Below are 14,718 nucleotides of genomic sequence, written 5' to 3'. Positions count from 1 at the left end.
CAATTGCAAAAGGGTGCAAAGTATAATCTATATAATTATATAAATCAATATAATTGCAAAGTTCAAAGGGATGCAAAGCAATTGCCCCTTTTCTGAAGAAGACAATATAAGTCAATATATATATTACCAATAATAATAACAATAAATCAATATAATTGCACAAGGGTGCAAAGAATAATCAATATAATTATATAAATCAATATAATTGCAAACTCAACTGGACTCAATGGCTTCTTTCCCTGGATAATGAGGGAATAGTGGCTGTTGCCAATCAAAGTCAGTAATAATAATGATTACAAATCTATTTCATGCATTTGAATTAAATAGAAGCAATGTATTTAATTCAAATGTGGAGGGTTGTCAGGATGGAGAGCCTCCCTGGGGTTCCTTTTCCTCCCTCAGCATTCAGCAGCAGCAGCATCCTCCTCCTCCTTCTGGAGACACAGCTGGGCTTTAAATGCCAGCCTTACAGGAAGTCCGCCCAGGAAACGGAAATGGGACACACACTCCTGGCAAACGCCAGGGAGAAAAATGGCCGCCGGGGGAGCCGCTTCCGCTCCACTTTCCCTCACGAGAAGGGGTGATACGCATGCGCGAGTGGCTCTGCCAACGAGAGAAGGGATATCAGAAGAGCCTGAGCAGCTTGAGGCGTGCGCCACCTGGAGGAGAAGGCAACAATGCTCACAAGTGCGCATGCGTAAAAGATTGGCGCTCAGGCTCGCTTCTCCACACACTCCTGGCAAACGCCAGGGACAAAAATGGCCGCTTCCGGTCCAATTTCCCTCATTAGAATGAATGATACGCATGCGCATAAGAGCCTGAGCAGCTTGAAGCGTGCGTCACCTAGAGGGCAAGGCAACAAGGCTTACAAGCTCCTCTGCGCATGCGCGGAAGATTGGCGCTCAGCCTTGCTTCGCCACACACTTTTGGCAAACGCCAGGGACAAAAATGGCCGCTTCCGGTCCAGTTTCCCTCATTAGAAGGAATGATACGCATGCGCAGAAGAGCCTGAACAGTTTGAAGCGTGCGCCACCTAGAGGGCAAGGCAACAAAGCTCAGAAGATCCTCTACGCATGCGCGTAGGATTGGCGCTCAGTTTCCCTTATTAGGAGGAATGATACGCATGCACAGAAGAGCCTGAGCAGCTTGAGGCGTGCGCCACCTAGAGGCAAAGGCAACAAGGCTCACAAGTGCGCGTGCGCAAAAGATTGGCGCTCAGGCTCGCTTCTCCACACACTCCTGGCAAACGCCAGGGACAAAAATGGCCGCTTCCGGTCCAATTTCCCTCATTAGAATGAATGATACGCATGCGCATAAGAGCCTGAGCAGCTTGAAGCGTGCGTCACCTAGAGGGCAAGGCAACAAGGCTTACAAGCTCCTCTGCGCATGCGCGGAAGATTGGCGCTCAGCCTTGCTTCGCCACACACTTTTGGCAAACGCCAGGGACAAAAATGGCCGCTTCCGGTCCAGTTTCCCTCATTAGAAGGAATGATACGCATGCGCAGAAGAGCCTGAACAGTTTGAAGCGTGCGCCACCTAGAGGGCAAGGCAACAAAGCTCAGAAGATCCTCTACGCATGCGCGTAGGATTGGCGCTCAGTTTCCCTTATTAGGAGGAATGATACGCATGCACAGAAGAGCCTGAGCAGCTTGAGGCGTGCGCCACCTAGAGGCAAAGGCAACAAGGCTCACAAGTGCGCGTGCGCAAAAGATTGGCCCTCAGGCTAGCTTCTCCACACACTCCTGGCAAAAAAGGCCGCCGGGGAGCCGCTTCCGGTCCAGTTTCCCTCATTAGAAGGAATGATACGCATGCGCAGAAGAGCCTGAGCAGCTTGAGGCGTGCGCCACCTGGAGGAGAAGGCAAACAAGGCTCACAAGTTCCTCTGCGCATGCGCTGAGGGTTGGCGCTTCAACTGCAGCAAAGGGAATCACTTTTAGTCGTCTAACGCAGTGCCTGTTGAAATGAAAGGAGGTAGAGGTCCCCTTTGGGTGTGTCTACAGAACTGCCTGGCCTCTGGGGCGTGACTTTGGGTCTGTGCGCATGCGCACAAAAGGAAACTCCGCGGAGAAAGGCGACAGAAGGAGACGGAGAAGGTTATTCGCGTGGAGCTGCGTGTTTTTCGTGTCTCGCCATCATGTTCCGCCTCATGGCCAGCCAGGCGAGGAAGCACCCCAGCGTGAGTGGAGGCAGCGCGGCCTAGTCTGTGGGGCAAAGCCTGGGCCAAGTTGGGCCCTTCAGGCGTTTTGGACTACAACTCCCACAATTCCTAACAGCCGTTCCGGCTGTTAGGAATTGTGGGAGTTGTAGTCCAAAACGCCTGAAGGGCCCAACTTGGCCCAAGGCTGGGATATAACACTCACACTGTATTATATTATTATTATTGCTATTATATTATATAATTTGGGTCTGTTATTAATTATATTCTTGTATATCATATTGTTTAGTTGTTGTTGTTATTAGATATTGTATTATCTCTGCTCAGTCATGGGAACCCATTGGGTGACACTCTCTCAGCCTCAGAAGGAAGGCAATGGCAGGCACTAGAATGAACATATTGGGGAGCCAGCACAGTGTGGTCTTCCCAGTTGGTGGGCTCATTATGACACTTAGTCATTGATACCCATTGAGGAATAATAATAATAATAGACTCCTAGAGTTGGAAGAGACCTCCTGGGCCATCCAGTCCAACCCCATTCTGCCAAGAAGCAGGAATATTGCATTCAAATCACCCCTGACAGATGGCCATCCAGCCTCTGTTTCAAAGCTTCCAAAGAAGGAGCCTCCACCACACTCCGGGGCAGAGAGTTCCACTGCTGAACGGCTCTCACAATCAGGAAGTTATTCCTCATGTTCAGATGGAATCTCCTCTCTTGTAGTTTGAAGCCATTGTTTTGTGTCCTAGTCTTCATGGAAGCAGAAAACAAGCTTGCTCCCTCCTCCCAGTGCCTTTCTCTCACATATTTATGCATGGCTATCATATCTCCTCTCAGCCTTCTCTTCGTCAGGCTAAACATGCACAGCTCCTTAAGCCGCTCCTCATAGGGCTTGTTCTCCAGACCCTTGATCATTTTAGTCGCCCTCCTCTGGACACATTCCAGCTTGTCAATCTCTCTTGAATTGTGGTGCCCAGAATTGGACACAATATTCCAAGTGTGGTCTTACCAAAGCAGAATTGAGGGGTAGCATTACTTCCCTAGATCTAGACACTATAATAATAATAATAATAATAATAATACACTTTATTTCTACCCCGCCACCATCTCTCCGATGGGGACTCGGAGTGGCTTACATGGGGCAATAAAATCAAAGCATATACAATAAGACAACAACAACATTATCAAAATGACATTAAAAAGAAAAAAATCATAAAATAAACACAATCACGATATTGATGACAATGGGCGGGCCACATATTCAGGATAAAAACAGTTAACAAACTATAATGAGATAAAATAGGAGCAGGACGTTTATAAGCAACTCATAAAACAGACAAGTTTGCCCATGCCTGGGTTACACTCTCTCAGCCTCAAAGAAGGAATTAATAATTGCTATGATTTCTTGTTGTGAAAAAGTACCGTAAGAAACAAGCTTTGATTTTTCTTTTAAAGCTTGTCAAAGCTTCTCCTTGCTCAGTTTTGTGCAATTTTGGCTATTTTGCAGATCTTCATCAGCGCCTTTTTCATCCTGAGGTTGAAAGAGTGTGATCTCCATACGAAAAAAAAAACCTGCAGATCAATCAATCAAACTTTATTTATATCCTGCCCTATCTCCCCATAGGGAGTCAGGGCAGCTTACAACATAAAAGGCAAACATTCAATGGTGTTACATGGTGTAGTTCGTTCCACAGTTGAGTCACGATCCTGGTTTTTATGGTTGAATCTTGTTGTTTTCCCTGCAGTTGATTCCTCTCTTTATCTTCATTGGCGCTGGAGGGACTGGGGCTGCCCTCTACATCATGCGCCTCGCTCTCCGAAACCCCGACGTCTGGCAAGTATTTTGCTGAGTTATTAACAAAACACCTTCCCCGTAAATGTACAACAGAGTAGCTTATCAGCAGCAGCACCAGTGTCCAAAAGTGAGAACAAGAACAAAAACAAACAGACAAATGTTTTTACCCTGTTGGCACTGCTTATATTGAACCGCTGAGCTGCTGAACTTGCTGACCGAAAGGTCGGTGGTTCAAATCAGGGGAGTGGGGTGAGCTTTCACCCTTAGACCCAGCTTCTGCCAAACTTGGCAGTTTGAAAACATGCAAATGTGTGTAGATCAATAGGTACCGCTTCTGCGGGAAGGTAAGAGTGCTCCATGCAGTGATGCTGGCCACATGACCTTGGAGGTGTCTACGGACAATGCCCGCTCTTCTGCTTAGAAATGGAGATGAGCACTAACCCCCAGTTGGAGATGACTGGACTTAATATTAGGGGAAACCTTTACTAATGTTATATCTTCTTTAGAAGGCTTTTCTTTATAGCAAAATAATATGTTTGTACTATTTATAAGAACAGAGTTTCCACAACACGAATAAAGTTCAACCTTCACACACAAGGCCTTTTCCATACCGAGGCCTACCTCACACTGTGAAGCCGCCTCTCACAGACTAAGGCCTACCTCACAATCAGGCCTACTAACTATGAGGCCTATTCTCTCACTGAGGCAGACTTTCACACAGAGAGGCTTCTCTCACACTGAGAGCTCTCTCAGACTGTGTCTATGTTTCTATCTTTCACACGTAGAGGCTTCTCTCACACTGAGAGCTCTCTCAGACTGTGTCTATGTTTCTATCTTTCACACGTAGAGGCTTCTCTCACACTGAGAGCTCTCTCAGACTGTGTCTGTGTTTCTATCTTTCACATGTAGAGGCTTCTCTCACACTGAGAGCTCTCTCAGACTGTGTGTATGTTTCTATCTTTCACACGTAGAGGCTTCTCTCACACTGAGAGCTCTCTCAGACTGTATGTTTCTATCTCACACGTAGAGGCTTCTCACACACTGAGAGCTCTCTCAGACTGTGTCTATGTTTCTATCTTTCACACGTAGAGGCTTCTCTCACACTGAGAGCTCTCTCAGACTGTGTCTATGTTTCTATTTTTCACATGTAGATGCTCCTCTCACACTGAGACTGTGTCTGTTTCTATCTTTCACACGTAGAGGCTTCTCTCACACTGAGAGCTCTCTCAGACTGTGTCTATGTTTCTATCTTTCACACGTAGAGGCTTCTCTCACACTGAGAGCTCTCTCAGACTGTGTGTATGTTTCTATCTTTCACACGTAGAGGCTTCTCTCACACTGAGAGCTCTCTCAGACTGTGTCTATGTTTCTATCTTTCACATGTAGAGGCTTCTCTCACACTGAGAGCTCTCTCAGACTGTGTCTATGTTTCTATCTTTCACACGTAGAGGCTTCTCTCACACTGAGAGCTCTCTCAGACTGTATGTTTCTATCTCACACGTAGAGGCTTCTCACACACTGAGAGCTCTCTCAGACTGTGTCTATGTTTCTATCTTTCACACGTAGAGGCTTCTCTCACACTGAGAGCTCTCTCAGACTGTGTCTATGTTTCTATTTTTCACATGTAGATGCTCCTCTCACACTGAGACTGTGTCTGTTTCTATCTTTCACACGTAGAGGCTTCTCTCACAGAGCTCTCTCAGACTGTATGTTTCTATCTCACACGTAGAGGCTTCTCTCACACTGAGAGCTCTCTCAGACTGTGTCTATGTTTCTATCTTTCATACGTAGAGGCTTCTCTCACACTGAGAGCTCTCTCAGACTGTGTCTATGTTTCTATCTTTCACACGTAGAGGCTTCTCTCACACTGAGAGCTCTCTCAGACTGTGTCTGTGTTTCTATCTTTCACATGTAGAGGCTTCTCTCACACTGAGAGCTCTCTCAGACTGTGTGTATGTTTCTATCTTTCACACGTAGAGGCTTCTCTCACACTGAGAGCTCTCTCAGACTGTATGTTTCTATCTCACACGTAGAGGCTTCTCACACACTGAGAGCTCTCTCAGACTGTGTCTATGTTTCTATCTTTCACACGTAGAGGCTTCTCTCACACTGAGAGCTCTCTCAGACTGTGTCTATGTTTCTATTTTTCACATGTAGATGCTCCTCTCACACTGAGACTGTGTCTGTTTCTATCTTTCACACGTAGAGGCTTCTCTCACACTGAGAGCTCTCTCAGACTGTCTGTTTCTATCTCACACGTAGAGGCTTCTCTCACACTGAGAGCTCTCTCAGACTGTGTCTATGTTTCTATCTTTCACACGTAGAGGCTTCTCTCACACTGAGAGCTCTCTCAGATTGTGTCTATGTTTCTATCTTTCACACGTAGAGGCTTCTCTCACACTGAGAGCTCTCTCAGACTGTGTGTATGTTTCTATCTTTCACACGTAGAGGCTTCTCTCACACTGAGAGCTCTCTCAGACTGTGTCTATGTTTCTATCTTTCACATGTAGAGGCTTCTCTCACACTGAGAGCTCTCTCAGACTGTGTCTATGTTTCTATCTTTCACACGTAGAGGCTTCTCTCACACTGAGAGCTCTTTCAGACTGTATGTTTCTATCTCACACGTAGAGGCTTCTCACACACTGAGAGCTCTCTCAGACTGTGTCTATGTTTCTATTTTTCACATGTAGATGCTCCTCTCACACTGAGACTGTGTCTGTTTCTATCTTTCACACGTAGAGGCTTCTCTCACACTGAGAGCTCTCTCAGACTGTCTGTTTCTATCTCACACGTAGAGGCTTCTCACACACTGAGAGCTCTCTCAGACTGTGTCTATGTTTCTATCTTTCACACGTAGAGGCTTCTCACACACTGAGAGCTCTCTCAGACTGTGTCTATGTTTCTATTTTTCACATGTAGATGCTCCTCTCACACTGAGACTGTGTCTGTTTCTATCTTTCACACGTAGAGGCTTCTCTCACACTGAGAGCTCTCTCAGACTGTCTGTTTCTATCTCACACGTAGAGGCTTCTCTCACACTGATAGCTCTCTCAGACTGTGTGTATGTTTCTATCTTTCACACGTAGAGGCTTCTCTCACACTGAGAGCTCTCTCAGACTGTGTCTATGTTTCTATCTTTCACACGTAGAGGCTTCTCTCACACTGAGAGCTCTCTCAGACTGAGGCGTTACTAATCAACAGACAAGTCTGCTTATATTGAACCGCAGCTTCTCTAAGTCACTGCATCCATTTAACCCTTTCAACGCTGGTCTCACCTAGTTAATTTTTAATATTTCTGACCTATTTTGCAGTAACTCCTGTTTAGAACAAAACCTATGCTTTCATTCATATAGCTTATCTATTGCACTCTTCTGAAAAAAGTGAAATTGCAACAACTGTAGCTTCAAGCCAATACTTGATCCCTTTCTCACAATGCGTCTACACCAACTTCGGCCCTCCCGGTGTTTTGGACTTCAACTCGCACAATTCCTAACAGCCTACCGGCTGTTAGGAATTGTGCGAGTTGAAGTCCAAAACACCGGGAGGGCCCAAGTTGGCTCATTTCTTATAAGCCAGTAAGACCATAAGTGAAAGGCAAGCAGGTTATATCCTGTGCCAAACATCTGTATTCATTGCTCTTTTCCCTGACCTTTTTCTATGCAGCTGGGACAGAAAGAATAACCCCGAGCCTTGGAACAAGCTGGGCCCCAATGACCAGTACAAGGTACGGTGGAAAAATATCCCAACTCTGGTTCCGATTGTCCTGGAAATGAGCTCTTAAAATGGTAGAATTGCCTTTGAAGTCTGCCATACCTTTTCCATCGGATGTGTCGATTATTAGAAGCGTTACCATTGTATTTTTCCTGTTTTCCACCTTCTTCCCATTCCAAGATTCAGGGCTGTTTACAAAGTCATTTACTGTTTTAAGACTCATCTCGTTCAAAAGTTAAAAACTGTTATTTATTTACGACACTTATATGCTGCCCTTCTCACAAGTAATATGTAAATATTACATTATTACCAGAGCAAAATATTAGTATTATATATTACTATATTGTACTATACCATTATACTGTAATATTACATGTAATATAAAATATATAATCATAATATCGTTTCCCATGAACAACAGAAAATACTGTATTTTCTGGTGGTCTTTAGCAACCCCTCTGACACCTCTTTGCAACTCCCCCCCAGGGGTCCCGACCAACAGGTTAAGAAACACTGATTTAGATCGACGTATTGTCAAAGACTTTCAAGGCCGGAATCACTGGGTTGCTGTGAGTTTTCCAGGCTTTCCTGAGGCTGTTAGGAATTCTGGGAGTTGGAGTCCAAAACATCTGGATGCCTGAAGTTTCCTCATACCTGATCTTGAGAGAAGAGCAGGGTACAAACAAGTATTGGCTTACTGGGTGCAGTGCCTAAAGACCTTGGCCTGCACTTAAAAACAATCGGTGCTGACAAAATTAACATCTCTCAGCTGCAAAAGGCCACCCTACTCTGATCTGCACGCATTATTTGCAAATACATCACAGTCCTAGACACTTGGGAAGTGTCCGACATGTGATCAAATACAACAGCTAGCAGAGTGATTTTGTTTGCTGTGTACCAGCCTTGTTGTGTATCTAATAATAATAATAATGATAATGATAATAATGATAATGATAGGAAAGACTCTGGCATAAGCCAGTCAAGGTGGTCCCAGTGGTGATGGGCACACTGGGTGCAGTGCCTCAAGACCTGGGCCTGCACTTAAACACAGTCGGTGCTAACAAAATTACCACCTGTCAGCTGCAAAAGGCCACCTTACTGGGATCTGCATGCATCATTTGCCGATACATCACACAGTCCTAGACACTTTGGAAGGGTCCGACGTGTGATCCAATTCAACAGCCAGCACAGATACCTTGTTAAGCTGTGTACCAGCCTTGTTGTGTATCTAATAATAATAATAATAATAGCAAAGACTCTGGCATAAGCCAGTACAGGTGGTCCCAGTGGTGATGAGCACACTGGGTGCAGTGCCTAAAGACCTTGGCCTGCACTTAAACACAATCAGTGCTGACAAAATTACCAGCTGCAGAAGGCCACCTTACAGGGATCTGCATGCATTATTCGTCGATACATCACACAGTCCTAGACACTTGGGAAGTGTCTGACGTGTGATCCAGTACAACAGCCAGCAGAGTGTCTACTGTGGACTCATCTTGTTGTGTTTTGAATAATAATAATAACTAGCCATCCCCTGCCACGTGTTGCTGTGGCCCACATGGGGGTTCTGTGTGGGAGGTTTGGCCCAATTCTATCGTCGGTGGGGTTCAGAATGCTCTTTGACTGTAGGTGAACTATAAATACCAGCAACTACAACTCCCAGATGTCAAGGTCTATTTTCCCCCAACCTCCAGTAGTATTCACATTTGGGCATATTGAGTATTCTTGTAGAGTTTGGTCCAGATCCATCATTGTTTGAGTCCACAGTCATCTTTGGATGTAGGTGAACTACAACTCCAAAATCAAAGTACACTGCCCACCAAAACCTTCCAGTATTTTCTGTTAGTCTTGGGAGTTCTGTGTGCCAAGTTTGGTTCAATTCCATCGTTGGTGGGGTCAGAAAGTTCTTTGATTGTAGGTGAACTATAAATCCCAGCAACTACAACCCCCAAATGACAAAATCATTTTTTTGAGTGAAGGGCATACATTGGGTTGTTAGGTATCTTGTATCCAAATTTGGTGTCTATTCGTCCAGTGGTTTTTGAGTTAGGTTAATCCCACAAACGAGCATTACATTTTTATTTATATAGATGATAATAATAATAATAGTAATAATAATAATACGCTTTCTTCTGCCTCAGTCTTCCCTTGTTCAAGGCACTGCTTCCCTCGTAATGCAGAATTGGCTTTGGCCTTGCTATAAGGGCAGGCCCCTCTTCCCCGGCCGTAGTATTGAAGGCATCCTCGCCTCTTTGCCAAAAGGAGCATTTCTCCCTTATTTGGACTTGTTTAAAAGCTGACGTCTGGCTCTGTTTGCTAGCAAATGTAAACATCGAGAAATAGAAGGCGACGGGAGATCTAAATAAAGATGGGAGATCGAAATAGATCACACTACCTCTGAGGATGCCTGCGATAGATGCAGACAAAACGTTAGGAGAGAATGATTCTGGAGCATGGCCAAACAGCCTGGAAAACTCACAGCAACCCAGAGATTCTGGCCTTGAAAGTCTTTGACAATAAATTGCTCTACTCTAAATCAGTGTTTCTCAACCTGTTGGTCGGGACCCCTGGGGGAGGGGGTCGCAAAGAGGTATATGAGGGGTTGCCAAAGACCACCAGAAAACACAGTATTTTCTGTTGTTCATGGGAGTTATGTGTAGGAAGTTTGGCCCAATTCCATCATTGGTGGGGTCAGAATGCTCTTTGATTGTACATGAACTATAAATCCCAGAAACTACAACTCCCAAACGTCAAGGTCTATTTCCCCCAAACTCCGCCTGTGTTCACATTTGGGCATATTGAATATCCATGCCAAGTTTGGTCAGGATCCATCACTGTTTGAGTCCACAGTGCTCTCTGGATGTAGGTGAACTACAGCTCCCAAACTCAAGGTCAATGCCCACCAAACCCTTCCAGTATTTTCTGTTGGTCATGGGAGTTCTGTGTACCAAGTTTGGTTGAATTCCATCATTGCTGGGGTTCAGAATGCTCTTTGATTGTAGGTGAACTATAAATCCCAGAAATTACAACTCCCAAATGCCAATGTCTATTTTCCCCAAATTCCACTAGTGTTTACATTTGTGCATATTGAATATCCGTGCCAAGTTTGGTCCAGATCCATCACTGTTTGAGTCCACAGTGCTCTCTGGATGTAGGTGGACTACAACTCCCAAATTCAAGGTCAATGCAAACCCTTCCAGTATTTTCTGTTGGTCATGTGAGTTCTGTGTACCAAGTTTGGTTGAATTCCATCATTGGTGGGGTTCAGAATGCTCTTTGATTGTAGGTGAACTATAAATCCCAGAAACTACAAGTCCCAAATGCCAATTTCTATTTTCCCCAAACTCCACTACTGTTCACATTTGGGCAAATTGAATATCCATGCCAAGTTTGGTCCAGACCCATCACTGTTTGAGTCCACAGTGCTCTCTGGATGTATATTTTCTGTTGGTCATGGGGGTTCTGTGTGGGAAGTTTGGCTCAATTCTATTGTTGGTGGAGTTCAGAATTCTCCTTGATATAACCCAACAACTACAACTCCCAAATGTGAAGGTATATTTTCCCCAAACTCCACTAGAGTTCACATTTGTGCATATTGAATATCCGTGCCAAGTTTGGTCCAGACTCATCACTGTTTGAGTCCACAGTGCTCTCTGGATGTAGGTGAGCTACAACTCCCAAACTCAAGGTCAATGCCCAGCAAAGCCTTCCAGTATTTTCTGTTGGTCATGGGAGTTCTGTGTACAAAGTTTGGTGGAATTCCATCATTGGTGGGGTTCAGAATGCTCTTTGATTGTAGATGAACTATAAATCCCAGAAACTACAACTCCCAAATGCCAAGGTCTATTTCCCCAAAACTCCACCAGTTTTCACATTTGGGCATATTGAGTATTGGTGCCAAGTGCGGTCCAGATCCATCATTGTTTGAGTCTACAGTGCTCTCTGGATGTAGGTGAACTACAACTCCAAAACTCAATCCCAACAAACCCTTCCAATGTTTTCTGTTGGTTGTGGGACTTCTGTGTGCCAAGTTTGGTTGAATTCCAAACTTTGATTGTAGGTGAACTACAAATCCCATATTGAATATCCATGCCAAGTTTGATCCAGATCCATCACTGTTCGAGTCCACAGTGGGCATTGACCTTGAGTTTGGGAGTTGTAGTTCACCTACATCCAGGGAGCATGTAGGTGAACTACAACTCCCAAACTCAAGGTCAATGCCCAGCAAACCCTTCCAGTATTTTCTGTTGGTCAGGGGAGTTCTGTGTGCCAAGATTGGTTGAATTCCATCGTTGGTGGGGCTCAGAATGCTCTTTGATTGTAGGTGAACTATAAATCCCAGGAACTACGACTCCCAAATGACAAAATCAATTCCCTTTCCCCATGAAGTAGCGAGGGAACGCTGTATAGGGAAAGGTTTCTCGAGTCACATATATTTTTGTATGGAGCTTTGAAGCATTACGATTTGGGATAGATTTGGGGGAATGTTGTGAACTGCAACTCCCCAAAGTCCCATACTTTCTTGAGTCTCAACGTGCCGTCAAATCTAACGCACACCTCGGTTATCTAAACCTTGAAAGCAAAACAAATATTTGCTGCTGAATGTCATGCGCAGAGGCAAAGGCACACCTTTTGTGATTTGGCCATTTGAGTTGCTGCCTGTTTAGGGTATGTTAGAGGAGGCCTGGGCAAACTATGTCTCTCCAGGTGTTTTGGACTGCAACTCCCACCATTCCTCACAGCCTCAGGCCCTTTCCTTTCCCCCCTCAGCCGCTTAAGCGGCTGAGGGGGGAAAGGAAGGGGCCTGAGGCTGTGAGGAATGGTGGGAGTTGCAGTCCAAAACACCTGGAGAGACATAGTTTGTGCATGCCTGTAATGTATCCCAATCTTCGTTGTTGATCTTTCCTTGAGCCAATGCGATCCTGCCTTTCCCCTAGTTCTACGCTGTGACCACCGACTACAGCAAGCTGAAGAAGGAAGGCCCGGACTACTAAAGCGAACGTGGTCGCCTTGCGTGTCCTCCCTTCCCTCCACAACAAGCTGCACACAAGAAAACCCCGAAGAAAAGGTGGTCCATCTCGAGGTCTTCCAGAAGCCATCCGCACAAGGCATCTCCGCTTCTCCTCTTCCTCCGTCGTCCAGGAAAACGTCCATTTCCTCTCGCACGTTGCACTTCGATCATGTTTTCAAAAGGTTAAGTAGATAGCCGGGGAGGGAAAACAAAGGAGCTTGTTGGGACTTAATTAAAACCAGTGTTTGAAAACTTAATCTTTGTTTCTCTTGATCTATGCAGAATGGGTGTGTGTGTGTGCGTGTGTGTGTCTGCACTGTAGATTTAATACGGTTTGGCATTATTAGCTCAATGCTGTCATTATTCTTATTATAATAATTATTAAGCTCCTGGGAGTTGTAGTTTTCCAAGGTTTTTTATCCTTCACTGTGCTCGGTGAACTACAACTCCGAATAAAGGGGGGACGGGACGTCTGCACTGTAGATTTAATACAGTTTGGCATTATTAGCTCAATGCTGTCATTATTATTATTATTATTATTAAGTTCCTGGGAGTTGTAGTTTTCCAAAGTTCTTCACTGTGCTCGGTGAACTACAACTCCTTAGATTCCATAGCATTGAGCCACGGCAGACTTTTGAACCTGTCTTTTGGCAGTTTTTAAGAGTATTTTAATGTGTGTCTCTCTGTGTGTGTGTGTGTGTGTGTGTGTGTGTGTGTGTGTGTGTGTATATATATATATATATATATATATATATATTACTGTGCCGTCACACCCAGATCCTATAAAATTAAAACTACGATGTGCTTCTCTCTTTGTCTGGGCGGACTGCGGGGATCTTTCTTTAGAAGCTCAAAAATGCTCAGCAACTGAGGCCACTTCAGGTTTGGACCATCAAAACAGAATATTTATTTCTCAAAGTCCTTGCAGACTTGGCACATCTTGTCAAACTTGCAAACAAAACAGTCAATGGGTGAAACCATAAAGAAGTTCTTTCTTTCCCTTTTTCTTCAATTACTGAGGTAACTTTTCCCCAAATGGTAGAAAGTATCCTGGGATCCTTTCACCCTATGGTTAGAAAAAAACAGATTTTTTTGCCTATCTATAGCTCAAAGTTAGCTTTGGAGATGAAGTAATGCTCAATAATATTCAATCACTCAATGAATCTATGACTCAGAAAGATTCTCTATCTTTCTATCTATCTATATGACTTAGTTACTCAATTAACTTCTATATCTCAGTTGCTATCTATAACTCAATTATATCTCAATTGCTATTCTATCTATCTATCTCAATCAGCTTTTTTATCTATATAACTCAATCCTCAATTATATCTCAATCATACTTACAATGTTTTTTTCAGAGCTACCCGCCTAACCAACAGCACATCTGAAGCTTTTATATATATATATACACACACACAATATACATATATATGTATGTGTATACACACACACACACATATAGGTGTTAACCTATAAAGCTCTAAACGACCCCGGCCCTGTTTACCTCTCCGAACGTATTCTCCCCTATGAACCATCAAGATTATTAATATCGTCTGGAGAGGCCCTGCTCTCGGTCCCACCGGCCTCGCAAGCGCGTCTGGTGGGGACGAGGGACAGGGCCTTCTCGGTGGTGGAACTCTCTCCCACTGGAGATCAGAACCGCCCCTTCTATCCTGACATTCAGGAAACAGCTGAAGACGTGGTTATGGAGCTATTGATGCAGGCCAAAATCCCATTGGCTTTTTTTGCCGCTGCATGACATTCCTGGCAAAGGTTCCCCTTCCTTCCCACGAGGACTCCCAAGATGTTTTTCCTGCTCTCGAGCCAGGCCTCGTCCCCCATTCTATCTCTTTGCCTTTCCTGTTGAACTTCCTTTTGTGAGTTTTGGCCCATCATCTCTCTCATCTGTGAAGCTTGTTTTGGATTCTGCTCCTGTCCTCTGGAGTCTTGGCTCTCCCTCCCAATTTGGTCCCGTCTGCAGACTTGATGATGATGCCTTCTCACCCTTCATCTAAGTCATTCATAACGATCTTGAACAAGACTGG

At 44.6% G+C, this 14,718-nt stretch overlaps 1 protein-coding gene across 1 annotated transcript; it reads left to right on the top strand.

Moving 5' to 3' along the window:
- Nucleotides 1-2,016: 2,016 nt before the first annotated feature.
- On the top strand, nucleotides 2,017-12,927 carry NDUFA4 (NDUFA4 mitochondrial complex associated). The gene is made up of 4 exons (XM_060782756.2): nucleotides 2,017-2,176; nucleotides 3,899-3,987; nucleotides 7,612-7,672; nucleotides 12,597-12,927. The coding sequence occupies exons 1-4, from the start codon at nucleotides 2,135-2,137 to the stop codon at nucleotides 12,651-12,653; spliced, it is 249 nt and encodes an 82-aa protein (XP_060638739.1). The 5' UTR covers nucleotides 2,017-2,134; the 3' UTR covers nucleotides 12,654-12,927.
- Nucleotides 12,928-14,718: the final 1,791 nt, after the last annotated feature.

This window comes from Anolis sagrei, chromosome 6 (assembly GCF_037176765.1).
Source record: "Anolis sagrei isolate rAnoSag1 chromosome 6, rAnoSag1.mat, whole genome shotgun sequence".
NCBI classification, from domain to species: Eukaryota; Metazoa; Chordata; class Lepidosauria; order Squamata; family Dactyloidae; genus Anolis; species Anolis sagrei.
The sequence above is the reverse complement of the archived record's forward strand: the minus strand, read 5'-3'. Positions and strand labels throughout refer to the sequence as shown.